Source organism: Sparus aurata, chromosome 4 (assembly GCF_900880675.1).
Source record: "Sparus aurata chromosome 4, fSpaAur1.1, whole genome shotgun sequence".
Lineage (NCBI taxonomy): Eukaryota > Metazoa > Chordata > Actinopteri > Spariformes > Sparidae > Sparus > Sparus aurata.
In genome coordinates, this window is record NC_044190.1 from 2,768,539 (window position 1) to 2,791,233 (window position 22,695).

Genomic DNA, 22,695 nt, shown 5'->3' on the forward strand with positions numbered 1-22,695 from the left:
AAGCTGTAGAGTAAGAGGGCTGGAAGAGGTTAAAATGGTGATAAAATATGAAAAGCTGTAGAGTAAGAGGGCTGGAAGAGGTTAAAAAGGTGAATAAAGGATGACAAGCAGTAGAGTAAGAGGCCTGGAAGAGGTTAAAAGGTGAAAACATATGAACAGCTGAAGTGTAAGAGGGCGGAATGAGCTTAAAAAGGTGAAAAAAAGACTGAAAAGGCTAAAAAGTTGTAGAGTAAGAGGGGAGAAAGAGGTTAAAAAGGTGAAAAAAGGCTTACAGGTGAGAATTTAAAGGCAGAAAGAGGTTAAAATGGCTGCAGACATGCTGCAGCAGGAGCAGAGACAAAGACGAAAATGTCCCCATAAGGAATGAATGGGAAAATGTCTCCCAAACTTCTGCGATTCTTGAAAAAACTGTAACAGTTATCGCCAAAACATGCCACATGTTGAGTAACAGGAGACATTGCTGAACGCACTCATGTCATTTATATTTCTGTAGAGTGCATAATGAGGGCACAAGAGCGAGAGACAAAACATGTACAGTCTGCGATCCTCCAGAAATTTGGGCTCAAAATTAACATTGCGGCTTATGGGGAACATTTAGGAGTGCTTGTCGCTCTCGGGCTTCTAAATCCAAAACCGTAAGTCCTACAGCTGACATGAGACCATCAGCTGAAACCCAACAAGATTTCCTACATTTATATGCCTATATTGTCTATGTCAAGTACAAGATGTGGGATCTAAATCAAGCTGAAGCAAAAAAATCCTGTTTTCGGAGCTGCCACACACTCTGGGGTGTGGCAGTTGATGATGTCACGCACTCTGGCTCACGCAATACACACCCATTATAAACTCAGAAGACGGGCTAAAAATCCTTAAAACTAAACCTGCGACCATTTCAAAACCGTACAAGATTTTTAAAAACTGAATACAAGGTCAATAGTTCAAGGTTTTGTGATTCAAGTTTAGTGGTGTCTCTCGCTCAACGTATGAGGAACAAGAAGAGGTTGAAAGTCGATGAGTTTTGAGGAGGATTTGAAGATTTTCCCATTTGAATCAATGTTAAATTATTTTTGGAAAAAGCTGAATAGCTGAAAAGTTGAAACGTTGAAAAGTTGACAAGCAGAAGGATGAAAGTGCCGAAAAAGACGAACATGTGAATATCTGAATGGTTTGAATAGCTGAACGTATGCTGAAGTTATAGCAGAATGAAATTTGAAAAAATCCCCATAAGGATGAATAGGGAAAATTTTGCATTAAAAGCTGAATATTTCCAAAAGTATAATAGTTATAAAAGCCAAAAGTAATAGAAGTAATGTCCATAAAAAGCTGAACATTTTGATATTTGAATGGTTTGAATCGGTCAAAGTTTGAAGGAGTTGAAAAGTGCCGAAAAACGTACGGAATCAGGAATAATAAACGAGAAGAACAATATTTATGTTTTATTAACTGTTAATAGTGGCTTTGTAAACTATTAACTACAAACAAAACTCATTACATCATAACAATGTAAAGTCTTCAAAACGTGTATCTTGGAGTAAACATGTATGTAACACTGTGACTGTACCCTTTCACTGAAATGACATAGTGTAGCAACAACTGGTGCGGGTTGGAGTGGCTGTGACAGACACCAAAAATCCTACAACAGGACACTGTGCCACCAAAATTATTTTGACGCTGTTATCTTAATCTTACACAATGTTGCTTTAACAAGGACTTGACATGTCAGATAACTACTGTATGTTAATAATTAGAACTTCATTACCTAATGTTAATTTATGTAACCTTTTAATTGTTATTACTGTAAATAAAAAAAATATGAATTTACACTTTAATTAACGTACACACATCAGTGAATCATTACTTGATACATTAATTAACTATTAATTGACTGCAAGTTATTGTTAATACTCAATTAACTGATGTTAATGAATGGGTCCTTGTTATTGTTGTTACAAATAATAAACTAATAATAATGTATGAATAAACACTTTAAATGACATGAACACAATGACTAAATTGTTACACTGCAGCTAACTATTAATTGGCTTTAAGCTCATGATAACTGTTCAATTAAGTATGTATCCTTGTTTTTTTTGTTACTGTTAATGAACTACTACTATCTGAATTACCACCTTAATCCATTAATTAATGTTACTTCATGTGTCCTTTTTATTGCTGTAACTTTTTTTAGTCACGGGTCGATGAGGCAGCTAGTATGGATGTAGCATGGATGTTAGCTCGTCCTCCGCTGCAGTGGCAGAGCAGCCTTCTCCGTGCCGCGATGGTAAACATAAGTCAAAACCAGCGGATTTAATCAAAATTAGTTTGTCCAGTGGGTGACTATACCTGACCAATTATGGTAAGTTTTATGTTGTTTGTTTCGCAATACGTGAAAATATTAACCATAATAAGTGTGCTAATTTCACAGTGGTTTAGTGGTTCTTCTTCTTCGTGGTTTTACAGCACCTGGCATCCAAGAGTTGCGTTGCTGCCATCTATGGGACTAGCACCTTAGTCCACTATATCCTGCTATATAAACCAGTGTCTTTTAAGTGTCTCTCCTGCTTGACCCTACTTCTAAAATACTTTTCAGAGATACTTCTTCCAAGCCAATTTCTTGCAATTCCCTGAGTAGATCTTGTCTTTGGCAGTCATAGTTTCTACAAGATATCAAAGCATGTTGCACTGTCTCAGGTTCCTGACATGAACACAAGTCAGAGAGCTTTTATTGAAGCTACAACTGCACTACTTATAGGCAAGATGTAGTCATGTTGGGTCTCTCCACCGTCACACCAGCATCAATATGGCAGCAAGCAGAAGCAAATGTAAACAATGCCACATTGTTTCAAATGTAAATATATGTCACTGATTATAATAAAATATCTATTATGAAATATCCAATAGTTAGCTTGCACTGTTTTCATGTTGTAGGCTTGTCAATCGCTGCAGCATTCGAGCCAGTGATTAATATGGAGCATGAAGCCATTAGGGCTGTAACGATACACCAAACTCACGATTCGGTTTGTATCACGATTTTTGACCCACGGTTCGATACAAGCCTTGATTCTTTTAGAATAAAATTAAACATTTTATTTATGCAACATTTCAATAACTTCTGTATATGAAACTCGTCTGATAGTATCAGAGGCGCAGTACTGGGAAACTGAACCATTGTGAATGGATGAGCCAGCTGCGCATATGGAGGGGGTGTTGTACAGTCTGATGACTGCACAGGTCCCTCACTCAACATGATAAACAGAAATGTCCTACAAAGCAACGTTACAGAACCAAACAAAAGTAACGTAGTAACTGTAACTGTCTTTGGCAACTTATATGAAGAAAAAGATACCACAGATATAGTGGAGAAGTGTCCGTCCTCCCGCCTGTCCTCATCGCCACATTTCTGCCCGAAAAACAGCGTCTGTCACCGGCAAAAAACTTTAACTCACAGAGTGTTCGTGATGAAAAAAGAATCTCTGCGACCGTCAGCCCTCCGGACCGAGACTTCAGTGAACTTTCAGAAAACAGCCTCCATCCCGCGAGATTGACAGGGGGGTACACGTTACCGTCACGCCTCTTAAGGAGCCACAGCGCCGGCTTTCTGTGTGAATTCACGGCGGAGATCTTTCGCTCTGTGTGAATCACCATCGGCGGAGAATTGGCGAACCGCGGCTGCAGCTTTTATGCGTCTTCTCCTGGTTCTTCTTCACTCCGGCGGTGCTTCGCTCTGAGTGAACGACCATCGGCGGAGAATTGGTGAACCACCTGTGGTATTAATGCGGTGTCACTGTGTGAAAGGGGCTACTTATTGTTACTCATAGGGCTGGATCTGGACAGGAATTTGTGTTGCGATTCTGCCTTCTCACACCGCGAGACAGGTTCGTGCATCTGAGTGTCGCGATTTCGGTTTTGATACGTGTGTCGTTACAGCCCTAGAAGCCATAATTGGTGGTTTTAAATGCCTTTACTGGCTCCTAAAGCACGAAATTGCCCACCAATTCGCTTTTAACTCTGATTTAATGCAAGACAGTATGGAACCAGTCTAAACTCTACTACGTCATGAATCTGTTAACTATAGGGCACTGCCATCAGTCAGTTGCTGGCCTGTGTCAGGCCCCTTTCACAAAAAAAAACATGCTTCGCCGCCGGTGGGCCGCCCTTCCAACCTACCACCGGGCTTAGCAAGTTTTCTGGGGGAAACCCTGGAACCCATGTTCTAAGAGGCTCCTTAAAGTACATGGAAGTAAATGGGTTACATAAACCTTACGTAGGCACGTATGTAGGCAGTGAGGATATTAAGATGGATACATTGTTTTCCTTTTCCTCATCTGTCTCCTGACCTCTTTTTCTCTCTCACTGCCTTTCTTCTCTTTTTTCTTACTTTGACTTGTTATTCTCCTATTCCTTTTTCTCCTCTCCCTGCTCCGTTGTCCGCTATTGTTGCCTTTTAACTGTGTCCATGCTGTGGTAGTGTGACTGTGGGTATGTGTTAGGCACCTTTTGTCTTTTTAGCTTAATGTATTATATATAAGTTCATTTTTTTTTTTTAGTAAAGTTTTTTGGATTGTGTGTTGTGTTTGAGATAAAATTAATAAAAGCTGGCTTTGAGAAGATACTTCCTGTTCTAGGCTGCCATCTAGTGACAGAAGCTATGCAGATATTTGAGGTAAAACGGGGCTTTAAAGAAAATCCCTTGTCAAAGTGCCATAACACACACTGGCAGTAAAATAATCTATCCGTTTCCAAATCTAAAACCATTCTCATCAGAAGCTTTTTAAGTCTGGACCTCAGGTTGCATTTTGTTGAATGGTGATGTTTGCTCTCCTTTACAGTTTAACTTGCTTGTATGTAATTGCAAGGCCGAGCAGCGGAAGCACAGGCCAGAATGTGATAAGAGCGGAAAGAAGTCTGTTATTTTAGTGTGGAGTGACCCAATCTCACAGCTTAGCTTGGATTCAGACCACTCTGTAGACTTTACCCTATTCACAAATAAAAATACTGAGTACATTTGGTAGCACTTTATGTAACATTATTTTGCAACATGATCGACAATATAAGACACAGAATCTATAGGCACAAGTGTAAATTCATTGCTACTATCACCTTACTACTGCTGCTCCTATCAATATCTCATTTAATACTACTAAAGGAGTAAAACTACAGTTTAAAATTGAATGACATGTCTATCCATTACTTACCATGCATTGATACACATTAGCTACATTTTCTTAAAGTGTTAAAAAAGTAAATCTGAGGCTACATTATTATAATAATAACCCTTGTTACTACAGGTACACTATTACAGTTGTTGGTCAATTCAATGGTGATCTACAATAGTTATTACCACATTTTGTATGTAAAATATATAATCTTCCATTCTGACCTGTAGAAGAGAAGAAAGTACCATCAAAATGAAAATAAGGTAGGTAAAAAAAAAAGTAGGTCTACGTCTGATCTGAAGGCGACTCTGTAGGCCAAACGTGTTTTTTTTCTCTCCACATCACTGCACTACCACTGCTGATAGACCTACTTTGGAGGTAAAACAGGCCCAACTTGTAGTACAGCATTTTGGCATGTGCTGCGATCTGTATGTAGCTTATGTGGCGTGTATGTAGCCTAGTGGTGTGCCAGATGGAGACATGTTAACTCCGTGGAGAGGTAGCCAAGTTGTGACCTGCGTTGAGAGTGTTTGCCAAACCCCATTCTCAATTAAGTGTATGCCTATGATTCCTTGCTTGTCCATAAAGTAACAACTATATACATGGTTATGAACTTGTGTAAATTCAGCATGCAAAATACTTAATGAGCAGTAATTCTAACCAATTCTAAAATTGAAATGTGTGTATTTGACCATAGTACTTTTCTTAAAAAGTCATACGTTTATTTATAAAGTGAGGATGTTTGTGAATATTTAACACAGGACAAATTACCAGAGTTTTGAATGAAGTGCTTAAAGACACGACAGGGGCTCAAGTTAGTACTCGTCTGGGGCCAGCAGAGAGCTATGATTCAGTTGGATGTTGTGCAGGGGTGTGTTGTGGTTTGCTTCTGGGAACTGGATTTTGGAAAGGGGGTTATCAGTAGCTGATAAGGGACACATTGAAAAGGTTGTGTTAGGATGAGACTACCTTCACATGGCCAACTGGAGGGAGCAGCAACAGAGAGCTTACACTGTATTTGACAAATCATGCTGCTCTTCTTGGTCATTGTATCTCTGGCCAATACTTTTTTTTCTGATGGAGTTGTTTGTATGCCCCTATCAGACCAGGGGCCCCACATCACCAATGACTGGGGACAGGTAGTTCGGTTCAGGCACCTGTACGCCGCTAGACCAGGACTGCACCTGCTGATAAGTGGAGATGGACAGATCCACAGCTCTGCAGACCAAACCCTGCACAGTAAGTCAAGCATTTATAAGCACAAACTCAACAGCCTGCAAATTGGGATTCTTGTCAGTAAATCACCATGATGACTGGAAATAGCTTGATGAGGTTTTCATTCTGATCATTTGAACTGCAGGCCTGCTGGAGATCCGTCCAGTAGATCCAGGCTGTGTAGTCATCAGAGGAGCAGCGACCTCACACTTTCTTTGCATTGAAGCCAATGGAAGACTGTACTCATCGGTGAGGATTTCAGAGACAACCTTTTGTCAATTAATGTTTGCTTCTGTTGTCTATCAATGACGGTAAATGGTTAATGTTATTATCTGGCCAAAACGTATTCATTAATCTATGTTTTCATATTTAACTTAAATGAATTGTGAGGTAAAACAACAGAATGTTGTCTTTCTACTGCAGAATGACAACTAATTAGGCTTATCCACATTTTCCACACTAATCCTACCACATTGGTAAGATTATCTAATAAGTAAGTGTACAATCACAGTACAAACATGTATTATATAGTCAAATTTGAATTCTACTGTGACTTCTATGCTCAGATGTAACATTTTACAACTGAAGAAAATCCCAACATATTCTGATTGAATTGAATCTTTTCAATAAAAACTTCACCAAAACTGAGAACATTATTTAACCAAGATTAAACACATGTTTATTCAAAGCATTTAAGATTGTTTTTTTTTACTACTTATTGCAGATAAAATATAAAAAATACATGAACACCGTAATAGTCAATAGAAATGTAATATGCACATGAATTATCAAATGATTTAATATCTTTGAATTTCAATGGCTGAATGATTAATTTATGATTGATGTGACTTTGTCATTCATATTGTTTTATTTATTTGTTTTTCATATTTTTGGAATTTAGTTTTAGATCATAATTCCCTTTGAATTAAGATATATTTCATAGCACCATAGTACACAATCATACTCTTATTTCAAAAACGTCACCTGTCTGACACTATTGTCACCGATTCCCCCCTCACCTTTCTGCCAATCACATATTTCCAGACAGTCAGATCAGCAACTGCCTTGTGCTCCAGTCCAGTCACTAAGTTTCTGGGCTTGTTGAGCCAAATAAATGGGTCAAATTGGTTGTCTGATTATAACATTGGCATTGTTGTTGTACTAAGTGCCATCACACTGAGCTTTTTAGATACCTAGGGGTGACATGACTGAGATTAGATCCACCTTTTGTGCAGTGTATGTTTTAGATCACATCAACTTTAAAAAAAATTAACTACCTATCTACCCTTGGAATATAATCTAACCCAATAGTGTGTCATGCAGTTCACGCCATATAAGAATCTAAGATGTTTTAAAAACATTTTTTTGCACATTGAGCAATATTGCATGCAAGAATGTCAGTTTTTAATGGCCAAATAAACACTATTTTCAATAAACCCAGATCCTTACAGGTAACTCAACAGAAAAGGTTGATTGAGTGGCTGTGACTAGTTTCAACATGGCTGTAGCACAGAGAGCAAAATGACCTTTCTGGTTTTCCACTGGGTTTCCCACACCTGACAGTTCAACTGCTTTAATATCTCACTCTTCAGCAGCCACCTCAACTCTTACCAGTTCTTCAAGTTCAGTTGAATCAGTTAAAGTCTATTTTTTTTACTTAATTCGGGTTTTTGAGTTGCAAATTCAAATTTCAGTACTTCCACTTTAACTGCCATTTCAACTGCAAATTTATTTAGTACTGCAGATATCACACATTGTAAGTTAGAATTTTCTAGATGTCCACTTTGCTTTTTGAGCCCTTTTTTAATTAATATTGGCTGTTTTGAATTCCATACATGCAAAATACTGAAAATGTGACTTTTCATACAGTATGACTACAAAGATACAAATGTATCTCCACATTAATTATCAATGGTATTTTACATTGTAAGAAATAATTGTAAACCTTTGATGAATTGATCATTTTCAAAACGTAGCAATGCCGCAAACATTAAACAACCAGTGTTATTCAGGAACATTTCTAAGGATATCCAGAATATTCCTGTTGGCCTAAGGTCTCCTGCTGCTTTTCATACATGTTGTTCGTCAGCTTCTACGTTCATAAAACACTGCATGCCAGTCAGGCATTCATTCAGACAGAGGTTCATCAACCTTTGTCCAGCGTGGTAGAGGGTAGGACGTGTTTGCAAAGTGAAAAACCTGAATGAAAAGTCCCAGCAGCAGCAACAACAACCTTGGCCTCTGGCTAGCTCTCTTTGGCCAAAGTAAACAGCCATCAAAGAACTTGCAGCACCACTTTAGTATTTTTTTTTTTTTTTTTTTTTTAATTAGGGGCCTTCAATCTAAAACCAGCATTCATGTATTCACATGGAAGCTGCATTTCAAATTTTACGATTCATATTGCTGTCTGAGCTACTTGCTAATCTCTATGTATACCAGTTGTAAATAAACATAATTAACTAAGATTGAAGCTAGTGATTACACAAACTAAACTTCAAAATACATTTTTAATCAGCGAAATGGCATAAAATATTTTTTTTTTTTTTTTAAAGATTGCAATTGACCTCATCTCTCCACATATAGATAAGAGTTGTGAATTCAGCAAACTCACCTAACAATGTCTGTTTGCTAGCACTGGTTAACATTGGCCACAACAAGTGAGTGGCAAAACAGCCAAATAAACATATGTTGGCAATGTAAGTATCTGCAAACCACGAAACTACAGATATGTTGAAAAAAATGTATCTGCACAAATTTTATGTTGTGACAATGCTGTGTTGATACTCTGATGACGTTTAGGCACAAAAACCAAGGTTTAGGGTTTGGTTAGCATGCTTTCAAGAACAGGCTGGAAATTGTCTCAACTTTTCATCCAAAATATTCAGTTTTGTTTGCACAAACACAGCTGGAAAATGTTGTGCTGTCTTGTTAAAAATATCCAGTGGTTTCATGCTTACAAATGTTGAAAAGTGGCTCAACCAGTGGTTTCTTGCTTGTTAGCTCTCTTGCCCACCTGTCATCGCCACTCTGTCCAACTTCTGATAAAAAAAATCTAATTTATATACAAGTAATGTGAACATGCTTGTATTATATAAATGGTCATACATTTAGATTTTTAATTTGATTCTTTTGACAATGATACGATATTTGCAGATATTACAAAGTCAGCCAAAATACAATTCAATTAATGGGCCTGAGATTGATATGGGACACTATCATCTGACCATTTGAGACAATTCCAGAAGAAGCTGTCATTTCTTTCATTACGCTTTTGTAAAATATTAACTATCCATGCTTTATTACTTGCTTGTTTTATTACATAGCCTTTCTTTAATTCTGAAAGAAAAAGGCTATACCTTTTTGAGTTACTATTTTTTTGGTCTTTTTTATTGAGAGCATTTCATTTATTTTTTAAATTAAACTGTCTGTATTTGAGTACTGAATCCCCATGCAGCATTTAATATTTATGTTGAAAAATAATTAAATGAAAAACAATTATACCTGGATCTTTTTTGGTTCCTCAGTGCACTTTCCACAGTGTCCAAAATGTTTTTGTCGCAAAATGTTTTTGTCGCAACCCACTCAAACTCTTTGAGTGGTTTGTGACAAAAACATTTTTTAGAAACATAAAGCGACAAAAACATATTTTTCTCACTGCCAGGACTTAAGTTTTATATAATCACAAAATCTCAGAATTGAAAGAACATTAACCGTTTTAAATGCAATCGTCTCCCATCTCCTCCAGCACACCTACGACAGAGATGACTGCACCTTCAAAGAGCAGATCTTGCCGGATGGATACAACATCTATGTCTCTGACAGACACAGAGTCCTGCTTAGTCTAGGAAACCACAGACAGAGGCTACAGAGTCGAGACAGAGACTTCCCAGCTCTGGCCCAATTCCTCCCCAGGATCAGCACCCTTGATCAGGCCTTGTACCATGGACTGGACATTCTTGACCAGCCAGGACAGAGCGGAGCCCAAACAGAGGAACCTGTGGACACAGTGGACTCTTTTGCAAAGCTCTCTCAGATTATTCACAGTCCAAGCTTCCATAAGAGATGAGACAGAAGCTCTGAGAGAGCAGTAAATGGATGTGTCCAGGTGTGCTCTGCTTTGTCTGAGGACTGAAACCGAACACTCCTTCCTGCATGTTGTAAACCAGTGCCTGACTGCATTTCTAGCCTGACTGCACTCAGTCTATGACATTCGTCCAGCTCTGTCCTCTGCAGTGAAATACAGAGCGGAGAATGACACCTGTACTGGGTATAATGTTCCATCCTGTCATTTTCAGTAGAGCCATTACATTTACTGAACAAACACCCGGAGCATGCTCTTTTTCCTCCCCAAAAAGACCCTACTTTACACAAGGAGGAAAATGTTTGACTTTCTGGTTTGTTTAGAGTAAAGTGACAGCACCAGTAACTATAGATGAGAGAAACTGGTAAAAGGAAAAAAAAATGGCAAGGTAGTTGTCATAATGTGGAGCACCATAAACAATGATGACAGATTGTCATTTTGTTAAAAAAGACAACAAGCATATTTCCCTGCGATCCCTTGAACACAACAAGAATCTTAGGGTATAATGCCTCAGTGAAAAGAAGAGAACACGACTTTGCTACCTAAAAATGAGGATTAGGATGTTGGTAAAATAAACTGCAGTGGGATAGTAAGTCAAAAATAGGGCTTATAGGGCTTTCGACAACTGGCAAAAGTAAAGTCATATTGCAGAGGTTTAGTTGTTGTATTTATTTGGTTATTTGAATGTCCAGCATTTCCAATGTGAATATCTTTATTGAATGCACCTTCACATTCTGTGTGTGTTGATGCTTCCTGTTACATGTAAAGCAACAGTTTGCATTAATTTGATAGAAGATTTTGGAATAAACTAATTATTATGAAACATTCCAAGCAGGGTCACTGTTTGTGATCAATGCCTGTTAACCTTTGTATGCATGGTGTCGACTACAGTGGACAGATAATTGTCCCGATCACCAGGTGGTGGGTCCCCAACCCTGTCCACAATTCCAATTGATTGTCTTTGTATATCATTGTCATTTTGAGATTTGAGATATGTCATCATAAACTCAAAATAGCGAAGTGAAGATTAGATGCAGCAAGGACCTCTGAATTAACTGTTACTCCTATGTTTAGAGAATCAGACATGTAAAAAAAGAAGAAGAAAAATTTTCTCTGTGACTCAAAATATATGTCTACTCGGGTGGAAGTTATGCACCAGATCATATATTCGGCCTGTTTAGATCTACTGTATTTAGCATCTTTTATTTAAAATTATGATATAATTTACACTTAGTTTTATTAAAGAGCAATATTACAGTCTTCAGATTTCATCTAAATAAAGGCCCAATAGGCAGCATACCTATGTATTGATTGACTATCAAACACTGTTTGAAATAAAGTGTCTATCACGTTTATCAAATTAATGAAAGTTGTCAATTACTTTTTGTTTCCTCCACCCTTGAGGCCTTTCCCCAAATGATAAATTACATTGTTGTGTTCCCCACATCACACCTGCATCAACATGACTGCTAGTTGAAGTCCAGCTGCTCACGACTGTCTAGATATCTCATGGAATAGATGTCTCAGAACATTAGCACAATGAGTGATGAGTGGCATTACACATTTTTAATTTATCAACAGAAATTTCCAATCAACTTATTTTTCTAACAATAAAATAATCACAGATGACATTTTAAAAAACACCAAAAAAACAACATATAAATAATGTGATATCCCTTTGAAAAGTGCAAGATCAATTTGATAGCAAAAATACTTGACAAAAGCTCATGTGGCACCAGATAAACGAACCGAGGTCTGCTGAAAACCACCGACAAATCCCATATAAGCCATTGATTAATCCTGACCCTTACACTTTGCAATAAGCAAGAAGTTCAATAAAATAATAATTTCTTTATCTTTAAACCAGGTTTCACGGAGAACTGCAGAGAACAGTCTTAAAGTCTGGTTCTTTCTGTGTGTCTAATATAAATTCTAAAATGTAAACTATTACAAATCTAAAATCCTAAATAACATTAATATTTTTCTCTTTTTCTTTGCAACAGTCAGAGGTTTAAACATCCACCAGCATCTGTTCATAAAGAAATTTCATTGGATGAGTGTCAAAATGAAGTAGAAATACTGCACATTACAACCAAGCTGGAGGAAGAGAACTAGACTGTGTTGTTGGGTGAGCAGGCCAAGTACAGATATAGGTGTGTTAACCATCTCAATTTGAGGGGTCAGCCCATGTTTACATTTTGTGGGATCATTCCCTTAAATATTTACAATCACAGTGGAAAACAAATGGTTTAGAAAGACCAAAGAGTCTTCTTTTCCTTCTCTTTCATTTCTCAACAAAAGGAGTGTGACTGAACAGGCTAGTACTCCATCATATATCAGTATGTTAAAATTTGAATGTTTGTTCTGTTGACTTTGTCTCTCTTTTTGTTTTGTTGTTTTGTTTTGGTTTTGTTTTGATATCTCTCTGTTTGTGTATGATAGTGTATGATATATTGGTTTTATGCTGGGTCATGAAATTACTCAAGGATAAGACCAGTTTGTAGGACACATTGTGTTCCTATACTCATGCAGGGGTCTGAACACATTTGTCAAATTATATAATCACCTGCACTCACATACAACAGGGAGATGACCACAGAAAGACAGAGGCATCTTAACACATATTGTTACAGAGAATTACACAACTACTTCTGTTGTTAATACCAACAGAAATCAAGATTCAGTTAGATAAATGAGCCAATGTGCAATTCAAACAAGTTCACAGTCTAGTGGTTGAATCAGCCTGAGTCTGCAAACAGGAGTCTTAGCTCAACAGCTAACCAAGCTAACTAGCTGCCGACAGCTAGCTACAGTAAGCAGCAATTAGCAGTTAGCAACAAATAGAATTCCTCAATTCACCTTAGCACTAATTCCCATCCTCATACACAAACTGGCCTTGTAATGTTTAATGACATCTCAATGAGAAATCAAATTTTTAACATTTTTGTAAAGGTCAAGAAAAGTATTTATGACACTGATACAGAAAGATTTGTCAGTGTAATAACACCCAGTGACAAAATGACAAGCCAAAACCACTTTAGTTAAGGTCATGATTAATATTATGACACAAGTACAATGACAGCTCACAACACCCAGTGGCAATACCAACCAGACAGGACAGTAAAAATGTTATGTTTAATGTCTAACAGACTGACTTTCTGTAAACACAGACTTGATCACATCTATAGAGTTGGGTGGTGGAGGACTTATTCCTAGTGTCCCAAGAACCATTCATTTCTGCACAGAAAACATAACATTGTAAAACAAAGGAAATTAATTTAGCTGAATTATCAGTTTAAAGAAAAGGTTTAACTTTAGTTAGAAAATATCCTCTTTTTTTTTTAAAGTTTTTTTTGTTTTTATATATTATAAAAAGGCAAAGGGTTGTGCTTATAAAAGTAAACCAGCGCTTTTTGCAGAACTTGGCTGTGATAGTGGTCGATGGCAGCGAAGTGAGTCAAACTGAGGCTCTGCAGAGAAAGTCATGGTACTGTCAATGTGTTTCTGAGATACTTTATATTTAAATGAAAGGCAACTTTATATAGGGCAGCTTTATATAGGGCAGCATTGTAAATTCTAACCATGAATTTGGTGTGATATTATTATTACACCAGACTGAAGATAACTGCTGCTTTGCCGAAAGCATGCTGCCTCTGGTCACTCTTAACATTAACTATAGCTTTGACTATCATTTTCAGGCCATGGGTGTGAATGTATATGAGTCGAACCTTCGTGTAAAAGCATTACGATGAAAGAGGCACTTTTAAGATTTACCGCAGTTTCGTTTTTGGGTCAAGCTCTTTTTCTCAGTGCAAGGGGCACTTTTATGATAGCATCAAAATAGCTAAGGTAAGGTGGACCGCTCCTAAAGCTTAGTTCCATATAAATGCATGGATAATTCATTGTTTTGTCATTAGCGAAAACCAATATTGACCTTGAAGTTGAAAAAGAAGCCTCATATAAGATACAATACTAAAATAAAAAGCCGAAAAAGTCACGTGACACATCGCGTGAATAGTTGTTGCCGGAAGACAATGGGTTCCACCTTAACTCTCCTCAAAGTTACGTTGCATTCTGAGATTGATACTTCTCGGTTGCCAGTGAGATGACTGGGAGTGGAACAAGCTACTGCTAAGGTGAGTTGTTAGGAAAACTTTCTTTTAGCAAACTCTGTGTACACAAACAATGTTCTCAATGCTCGTGTTCAGGAGCAAAGTTTCATGATGTGTCGAGTCTTCTTAATGTTTAAAAAATAGCCGTTTTAATGCTATCGTAAAAGGTCCCCTTGCACTGAGAAAATGAGATTGACCAGAAAACGAATTACAGTAAATCTTAAAAGTGTCTCTTTCGTCGTAATTATGCTTTTACACGAAGGTTTGACTCATACATACAAAAAAAGCCTGGGTTGCATTTTGGCGAGAGTTTCACTTTAAGGTATACAACTTTTACATAGAATCACTTTACATCTGCTGGCTTTTCAAATATGAATAAACTGACCAAAAATAGCCAATTGACTCCTCTCATATTGCTAGATGACAAGTTTGCCTTTCTGTTCTCATTAGTCAAAAGCAGCAGATAATATTGCATATCAGGTTGTTACTTTTTAAATATCTTTTACTTCAGTCTCTTTCATCTCAGCGACAGCTGAATGATTTTTGAGCGCTGCTTGATGGACGGAAAAGCATAAACAAGCCGGTGGCACAAACTTAAAGGGATATTCCGGCATAACTTTAATCCATGTCATAACACACTGTGACACCGATAAGACCCCCCCTCGACTTTGCAATCAAATTTCATGTGTCTTGCCTACCAGTTTATATCGCGAGCTGACAGGGAAAAGAACGGTATTGAGCATTTCTAACTGCACTTTGTAATCGACTTGTCAGGGCTTCCCCACACTGAGCAAGCTGCTGCAGGAGAGTGGTGAGTTGTGTTGTCTTTTCAATCGAAATCCGGCAAAGATAGCAGATGTTTGATGCCTCGAACTATGTGCTGGGACCCTATTTGTACTGTTGCTGAAGTTTGGTGCTGTTCTGAGCATTATTTGTGATTATGAGTGGCTTTTTGATGGCGGTTTCTTGGTGGAGGCATGGACTGCAGTGTATTGTTATCGTGCTGTCTTTTCTGAGGTTGCTGAAGCGGTTGAAAAACTTGATCTCTCGAGGAGGGGTCTTACTTGGTGTCACGGTGTGTTAGACCATGAATTAAACTTACGCCGAAATATCCCTTTAAAGCTCTTCATGGCAACATGCCCACAAAGGGCCGAATTTTTTTTTTTTCAACCCAGGTATTGTGTTACCATCACAGCCAATCAGAGCTAGAGTTGATTAAAACCTTGACTACCACATAGCCATTTGAAGCAGGAGTAAATGTCAATTTGACCAATTTACATTCAAGTGATTCACAAGTCAAAAGACAGATATTGGTAGTTGTTATCTGGGTATAGAATGTACTTCATCCAAGTAAAATGGGGCAATACCTGTAATCATGATGAAGGAAAATCCTCATTGGGTGGCTGTCTTAAGTTAACTGACTTTGTAAATAGTTATCTTACTCTTGTGATCAGAAACAGTGATATGAGGCTGGTCTGTAAATAGTTTTCAAATAGAGAAAAAAGTATAGCAACTTCTGCTCAACTCATATATTAATTCAGGCTTAAATCAACATCTTATGGTCCCAGTTTAAACCTTGCCTGTTTGGAGGATGGATACCGTTACAGATAATGTAATTGTCATAGTAATTGTAATCGTAGTAGTTACATAATGTTCCATGTAAGGGTCCCAGTAAGTCATGCCAGTGTGCAAGCATGCACAAGGCAAGTAACTGGATCTGGCAAAGTTAAATGGTATCTAACCAATGTTAATAAAAAACTGCTGCTTTTTGTGTTATAAAATGTCAAAATGTCTGCTATGAAAAAGGTGTGATTTTAACTTTTCCATAGCCACAGTTACTGAGTCTCATCCACCAAAATATCAAATGAAACATGATCTCAGAAACAAAGCTTTAAACCAACATAGGCTCTTGCCCTAAAATTACATTTGTAAAATGTACAGCACATGCAAACTTCATGAATCTACAGGACATTCGGCTCAGTGGTTTGTTGAAATTTGACTAGCTGACTTGTCATCAGACTGTTTTCAGGTCTTGGAGGACAAATGCAAAATTTGCTAACACACAAGACCTGGAGAAAATTAAAGTCCCCCTGCATTAAAAAAAATGAGTTTCAATGTGTAGAATGATGTGTGTGCAGAGTTTAAAACTAAAAGGCTCCTTTCACATTCATTGCTAAATATTCAACATACACAAATGTGATGTAGAAACTTGATGCCTCCAGTGCACATACACTGATACTCGACTTAACAGTAAAGGAGACATCTTGTGTCCAGCAGTTAAACCTTTAAAATAAAAATTATTCGTATAGTTGTATATTCTTGAATTGGAATGTGAAGAAATGGGTGTCTTTTCTAGGATTATAATGTGGTAATTAACTTAACCAATGAGTTTGTGTTACACAAAAAAATCTGAACAGATTTTCATAAAACATTGCACAATGAGGTGTTTTGTTGTTGTTTTTGTTAAGTTCCCCGAGAATAATGCATGAATCCTGATGAGAAAATAACAGACATTTTCAGGTGGATGGTATCTGTGAGTGAGTACAATTTGATCTGATTATTGGATTTGGCCTGATTTAATTAAAGGGTACATTTGGTCCTTGGTCCACTATGCTGAGTGCCATTCTAGTTAAACTTGTTTTAATACAAAAACTATGTCAGACACACGATACTGATCGTTATGTATGACTTGATACAAGTTTGATGGGGATCACTGAGTTGGACGCACCCAGAACTGATGTGAACCTAAAATGTCGTTAAGCTAAGAGCACATGATCTCATAATCTTCAATAATGCGGCAAGAGGGTGTGTTGCAGCATCTCTTGTAATTCCATGAAATCTACTGAATAGTTCCTGGTGAAGGGTGATGGAGATGGTGGTAAGCAGTTGTAAATGCACTTTTTTGCTCTTGGAAACCTGAGAAGAGAGGAGGTTTTTCCCCTTTCAAGTTCAGCACTTGACTCCTTCTGGCTAGTGAGATGGAGGTTGAGGGGTGGTTGTAATCAATGTCCAGAAACTGTCTTCATTAACAAGCTGTGTCCATGCAGGTGATGGGACTGAAACCACGATGGTGAGGTCTGATGTCTCAGCGCGTCTTCCTGTAGTAAACAATAGTTGCCACCAACATAACTGATGCTACTATGGCTATTGTCCTCCACCGAGAAAAACCACGGATCACACCTTCCTAGAAAGATCAAGACAGCAAGGTTAAGAGATTTGGATCCAGTCTATTCATAAGACCATAAAATACCATAAAATGATTCATAAAGATAAGCTGCTCTTACCAAGGAATTAATTAATAGAATATTCAGGGTTTTTCATAGAGAAATATGAGGCAGCCACCTTCAGCTCTCAAAGAAATCTCTGACAGATATCATTTCTGAGCACCTTTTTCTAACAAGCCTTGCACTTTGTGGAGTGTCATTTGTGCTTGCTATCACTGCATTATGCCAACATTTTAAGCATAGCTAGGCAGTATGATAATCTGCACAGTGCACTGAAAAAGGTACTGCCAAAACTTCCAGGGAGGAACAAAAGAGCTGCCACCTGTCATATTTAAAGGCTGTTTAAACAGGTGAATGTTGTTTAGCATGCATCCAAACACATCCAATTCCTTACATATATTTCTTAAGTTAACATCCCATCAGTGTAATGTATAAAGGGTCATTGAAATGGCTCATTGAATCAGCAATAACTTTACAAGGACAGTTTGTGAGAACAAAAGAAAAGACAGCAGGTGAAACAGTGCAGGCAACATCTGGCACATCATTGTATCACAGTTAAGTAATAATTCATGTTAGTGCCCACTGGCTGTGAATCTTTCAGGTCTGAAAGAAATGCACAAGCACAAGAGGATGAGGAGGGGAGCGGTGACAGGATCAGAGTCAGTGTACAAGACAGGGTGAAGAGTAAAGGCCAGGCTATCATGTTAGTCAGTAAATATGAGTGTATTAACACAAAGCCTATGCTTGTGTGATTTAACATCACTTTTTATTCCCGTAGTTGAGGCTTATGAATGCCCATTACAAAAGGCCTGGATGTCTGAATCAAAACAAGTGCTGTCAACTTTGTATTTTGCTCAAGTGTCAGTAGCAGTTCATTCCATTTTTACCTTCGACAATAAGAGTCCCAGATATACCAGTATACATTGTGTTTATGCTTATCAGGGGGAACTAGACCTATCTCCACAGCTCTGTGTCAGCGGTGACATTTACCAAAGGATGCAGCGACAGTGCCCATGCAAAATAGCAATGGGGGAAACCTGGTTCGGCATTAAAACGGCTGAATCCTGCAAAAGGAAAATAACAGCTGCTAGATTGTTTATGTTGCCTTTAGGTTAGTGTTAACATGCCAGTCAGGTTTTGTCAAAGACAAGAAAAACTATACCGCAATGAAAACAGTAGCTTCTGTTACAGTATATCTGTTGTTGTTCATTTTAAGCCAGGATCTGATGTTTAACTACAACTACAAAATTAACACAGTGTTGTATTTTGTTTAAGGTTGAACAGGGCCATTCTACTCTTTTTAAATCAAATGACAGTGTTTGCTTTAACGTTACTGTGCAACAATCATGTGAAGCTTCAGGACAGTTTTTTTCCCTTCTGCGAATAGGATAGTATAGAATCCCATTTCAGCACCGCCTGCTTCAGTGTTGACATCTACCCGATGCTTGTTGTTATAATCATTGTTCTAAACTAATCAGGTAAATATAAATGTTATCATTCACATGCTTATCATTAAGGATTTTCAAAAAACGCAGGTATGATAATGTCACAATAAATGGTCCACGATATGATATATATCACTATATTAAATTAATGAAGAAGAAGATGTGATTGCTTATGTGTATTTTTGATTCAAATAATTTTTAAAAACTTTTTCACTTGAGGTATTTCACATTTACTAACCCTTTTTTTTTACTTTCTATGTTTTTTTGCTGCTCTGGAGGATGACTGACCCTGACAGGAGTAACAGAAGACTGAGAGATACGTGGGTGTGTTGGTGTCAAGAGACCGGAGTGTTACTACAGCTCAAACGCCGCCGAAAATAGACATTACCAGAGGAGGAAGAAGAGGTAGGTCTTATTAGAACTCAGGTGGAACCCATAATAACAGGGATGTCTTCTAGAGCAGTACGATTGCACCCTCTGTTGTTCAAAAAGAAAAATACAATAACAAGGACAGATACTAGAATGCAATATACTGATTCCCTTGTTAGACGTGAAAGCTTTATGAGCAAAATAACCATGTGATTTGTTGATAGATACTGTTACAGTCCCATAATGTGTGACATGTGACATGCTTTTAATGGTGATAATGAAAAAAATTCCCCCAGCCTCATCATCACAGCTGATCAAGTGAGGAAGGAGCTGAGGAGGACCAAGGCGAGAAAGGCTACTGGCCCTGATGGCATCAACTCCAGACTGCTGAAGGACTGTGCAGATCAGCTCTGTACTACATTTTCAACCTTAGCCTCAGTCTGGAGAGAGTTCCACTCCTGTGGAAAACATCATGCGTGGTTCCTGTACCAAACACACTGCGCAACCCAGGGAGCCCATCCACTTCAGGCCAGTGGCCTTGACCTCTCATCTTATGAAAACCATGGAGAGGATCGTTCTAATTCACCTTTGACACCTGATGAACAGCGAAATGGACCCCCTGCAGTTTGCTTATCAACCTGGCATTGGTGTGGATGATGCTAACATCTACCTGCTGCACAGGTCACTTTCACACCTGGAGAGCACTGGAAGCACTGTGAGGGTCATATTTTTTGACTTCTCCAGTGCTTTCAACAGAATCCACCCATCACTGCTCAGGAGGAAGCTGGAAGGAGCGGGAGTCCTCTGCCACCTGGCTGCATGGACCACAAATTACCTCACAAACAGACCGCAGTATGTGAGGCTCCATGACTGTGTGTCTGATGTGGTAGTCTGTAGCATGGGAGCTCCACAGGGTACAGTGCCCTCTCCTTTCCTCTTCACACTCTACACATCAGACTGCAGTTATAACATTGACAGCTGCCACCTCCAGAAGTTCTCTGATGATACAGCCATCATGGCACATGTGACAGAGGGGAATGATCGGAGTACAGGGAGGTCATCACCAACTTTGTGTATCAGTGCCAGCAGACAAAGGAGGTGGTGACCGATTTCAGGAGGAAGGCTCCTCAGACTGCATCGGTGAACATCCAGGGTTTGGACATTGAGATCATGGAGGAGTACAAATACCTGGGAGTTCACATAAACTACAAATTGGATTGACACACAACACAGATGTCCTGTATAAGAAGGACCAAAGTCGTCTCCATCTGCTGAGGAGACTGAGGTCCTTTGGTGTGTACAGGTCACTGTTAAAAACCTTCTATGACTCTGTGTTAGCATCAGCTATCTTCTACGCTGTGGTCTGCTGGCGCTGTAAAAGCTCAGAGGGGGACAGGAAGAGACTCAATAAGCTGGTCAAAAGGGCTGACTCAGTCTTGGACTGTCCTCTGGACTCCATTGAGAAGGTGGGTGAGAGGAGGATGTTAGCCAAACTGACATCAATTATGGACAACCTCTCTCACCCCCCACATGAGACTGTGGGGACCTTAAGCAGCTCCTTCAGCAACAGACTGCTTCACCCACGGTGTAAAAAGGAACGCTTCTGCAGGTCATTCATTCTAACGGCTGTCAGACTGTTCAATACCAATAACCCTTAATGTAGCACCATAAGCACATACTTATCTTGCACTGCTTACACTTCTACCTCCGCCATCTTGTGCAATTGTTCTGTGCATTAATACTACTTTATTTTTTGTACATATTCATATACTGAGTCTGTTTATTTTCACTATATTTAAACACTGTATTTATTTATGCATCCAACCTCAGCAAGGCAGTACTCTGACACTTTATTTAAAAGTATATAATGCACATTTTTGCCTCCTGTATATAATGCACATAATGTATAGTCCTTTCTAAATCTTTTCTCTCTTATTCAAATCTTTTTTTAGTATTTTTTAGTATTCTAAGTCTTGTACTTATTGTATGTCTGTATATCTGTCTACCTGCTACTGTGACAAGTGAATTTCCCCGATGTGGGATAAATAAAAGTCTAAGTCTAGTGTCTAAAGTCATAAGAAGGCGTCCTCTCCTTGCAGTTGATAAGCTCAAATCCTCATATCTTTGTAACTTTTGCTCTTCTTTAATCAAAAGTTGTCTGGTCTGCACAGTTCAACATCTGATCCTAGTGCACTTTGCACAGCCTATAATGAGAGGGCATACTTCTCTCTTATGACAGCATAACTAAACCCCAGAGGTTCAGCTAATGAGCCTCTACTCTGGTAATTAGAAAAATGCCCCAACATGGGCAGGGATCGCAGGGGCTAGTAAAACACGCTCATCCACTCTTTCATGCTGCCTCCTTCCGCTGCATTTGTCCTCTCCTGCCTCTCTATACTACCACACACACACAGACACCATCATATTATTAGTTAATATAGTTCCTCGTTGCCACAACACCCAGCTGGAGATGCTGTGACTTCTATGTCCAAAACACACTGCATAGGGTGTTCTCTGGGGTTGTTCAGAAATTCACACCAGTAATTCACTGCAAGACGGGTTGATAGTTGCATAACAGCAAAAAATAAGGAAATTGTTTGGTATATTATTACTTTGTTATAACAATACTTCTTGGCAATAAATGTTATACCACTGGAAAGCCTTTTTTTTCTCTTTTGAATGGTGCCACATTTGTAAGGAACATGCATCTGTGGGATGAGCAGCAGAGTGGGGTATGTGGGTTGCACCCATGAAAAATTTGCCAAATCTTCTCTGCCAAAAAGCTTATTCTGCTACTGACTGTTGTTTGGTGTTGTTTGGTGGATTGGATGATTGAAGTCCAAAGAAACAAGACATACTGGCAATTTAATAATTTATTAACTTAACAAACAGAGGCCTTAGTACTTAGGTGTAATTGACAAAGGACAAAAAAGCAGGAAAAAATACGGCTCCACTATGTCTCTCTTTACGTTTTTTTTTTTGTCCCGTTGTTGGCTTCAGCTAAGAAAGAAATAGTTTGGCCCACACGTCCAAAATTCTTAGAACAGTGTTTCCCATAGTTTTTTTTTGTAGCAGTGGTGCCCTGAGTCGATA

At 38.4% G+C, this 22,695-nt stretch overlaps 2 protein-coding genes across 2 annotated transcripts in view; one reads left to right on the forward strand and one right to left on the reverse strand.

The window, feature by feature from the left end:
* Positions 1-6,131: 6,131 nt before the first annotated feature.
* Positions 6,132-11,816, forward strand: fgf19 (fibroblast growth factor 19). The gene is made up of 3 exons (XM_030414680.1): positions 6,132-6,395; positions 6,517-6,620; positions 10,117-11,816. The coding sequence occupies exons 1-3, from the start codon at positions 6,185-6,187 to the stop codon at positions 10,435-10,437; spliced, it is 636 nt and encodes a 211-aa protein (XP_030270540.1). The 5' UTR covers positions 6,132-6,184; the 3' UTR covers positions 10,438-11,816.
* Positions 11,817-16,439: 4,623 nt separating this feature from the next.
* LOC115580393 (apoptosis regulator BAX) overlaps positions 16,440-22,695 on the reverse strand; it is a 29,484-nt gene continuing 23,228 nt past the window's right edge. Inside the window, exon 6 of the mRNA XM_030414681.1 lies at positions 16,440-17,748. Coding sequence (XP_030270541.1) covers positions 17,650-17,748 — 99 coding nt within the window. The 3' untranslated portion in view covers positions 16,440-17,649. The remainder of the gene's footprint in view (positions 17,749-22,695) is intronic.

Excerpts from the sequence above, each read along its gene's own strand:
- fgf19 (XM_030414680.1), top strand. The coding sequence starts at position 6,185 with ATGCTGCTCTTCTTGGTCATTGTATCTCTGGCCAATACTTTTTTTTCT. Across the intron at positions 6,396-6,516 it reads TGCAGACCAAACCCTGCACA|GCCTGCTGGAGATCCGTCCA; the intron begins GTAAGTCAAGCA and ends TTTGAACTGCAG. Across the intron at positions 6,621-10,116 it reads ATGGAAGACTGTACTCATCG|CACACCTACGACAGAGATGA; the intron begins GTGAGGATTTCA and ends CATCTCCTCCAG.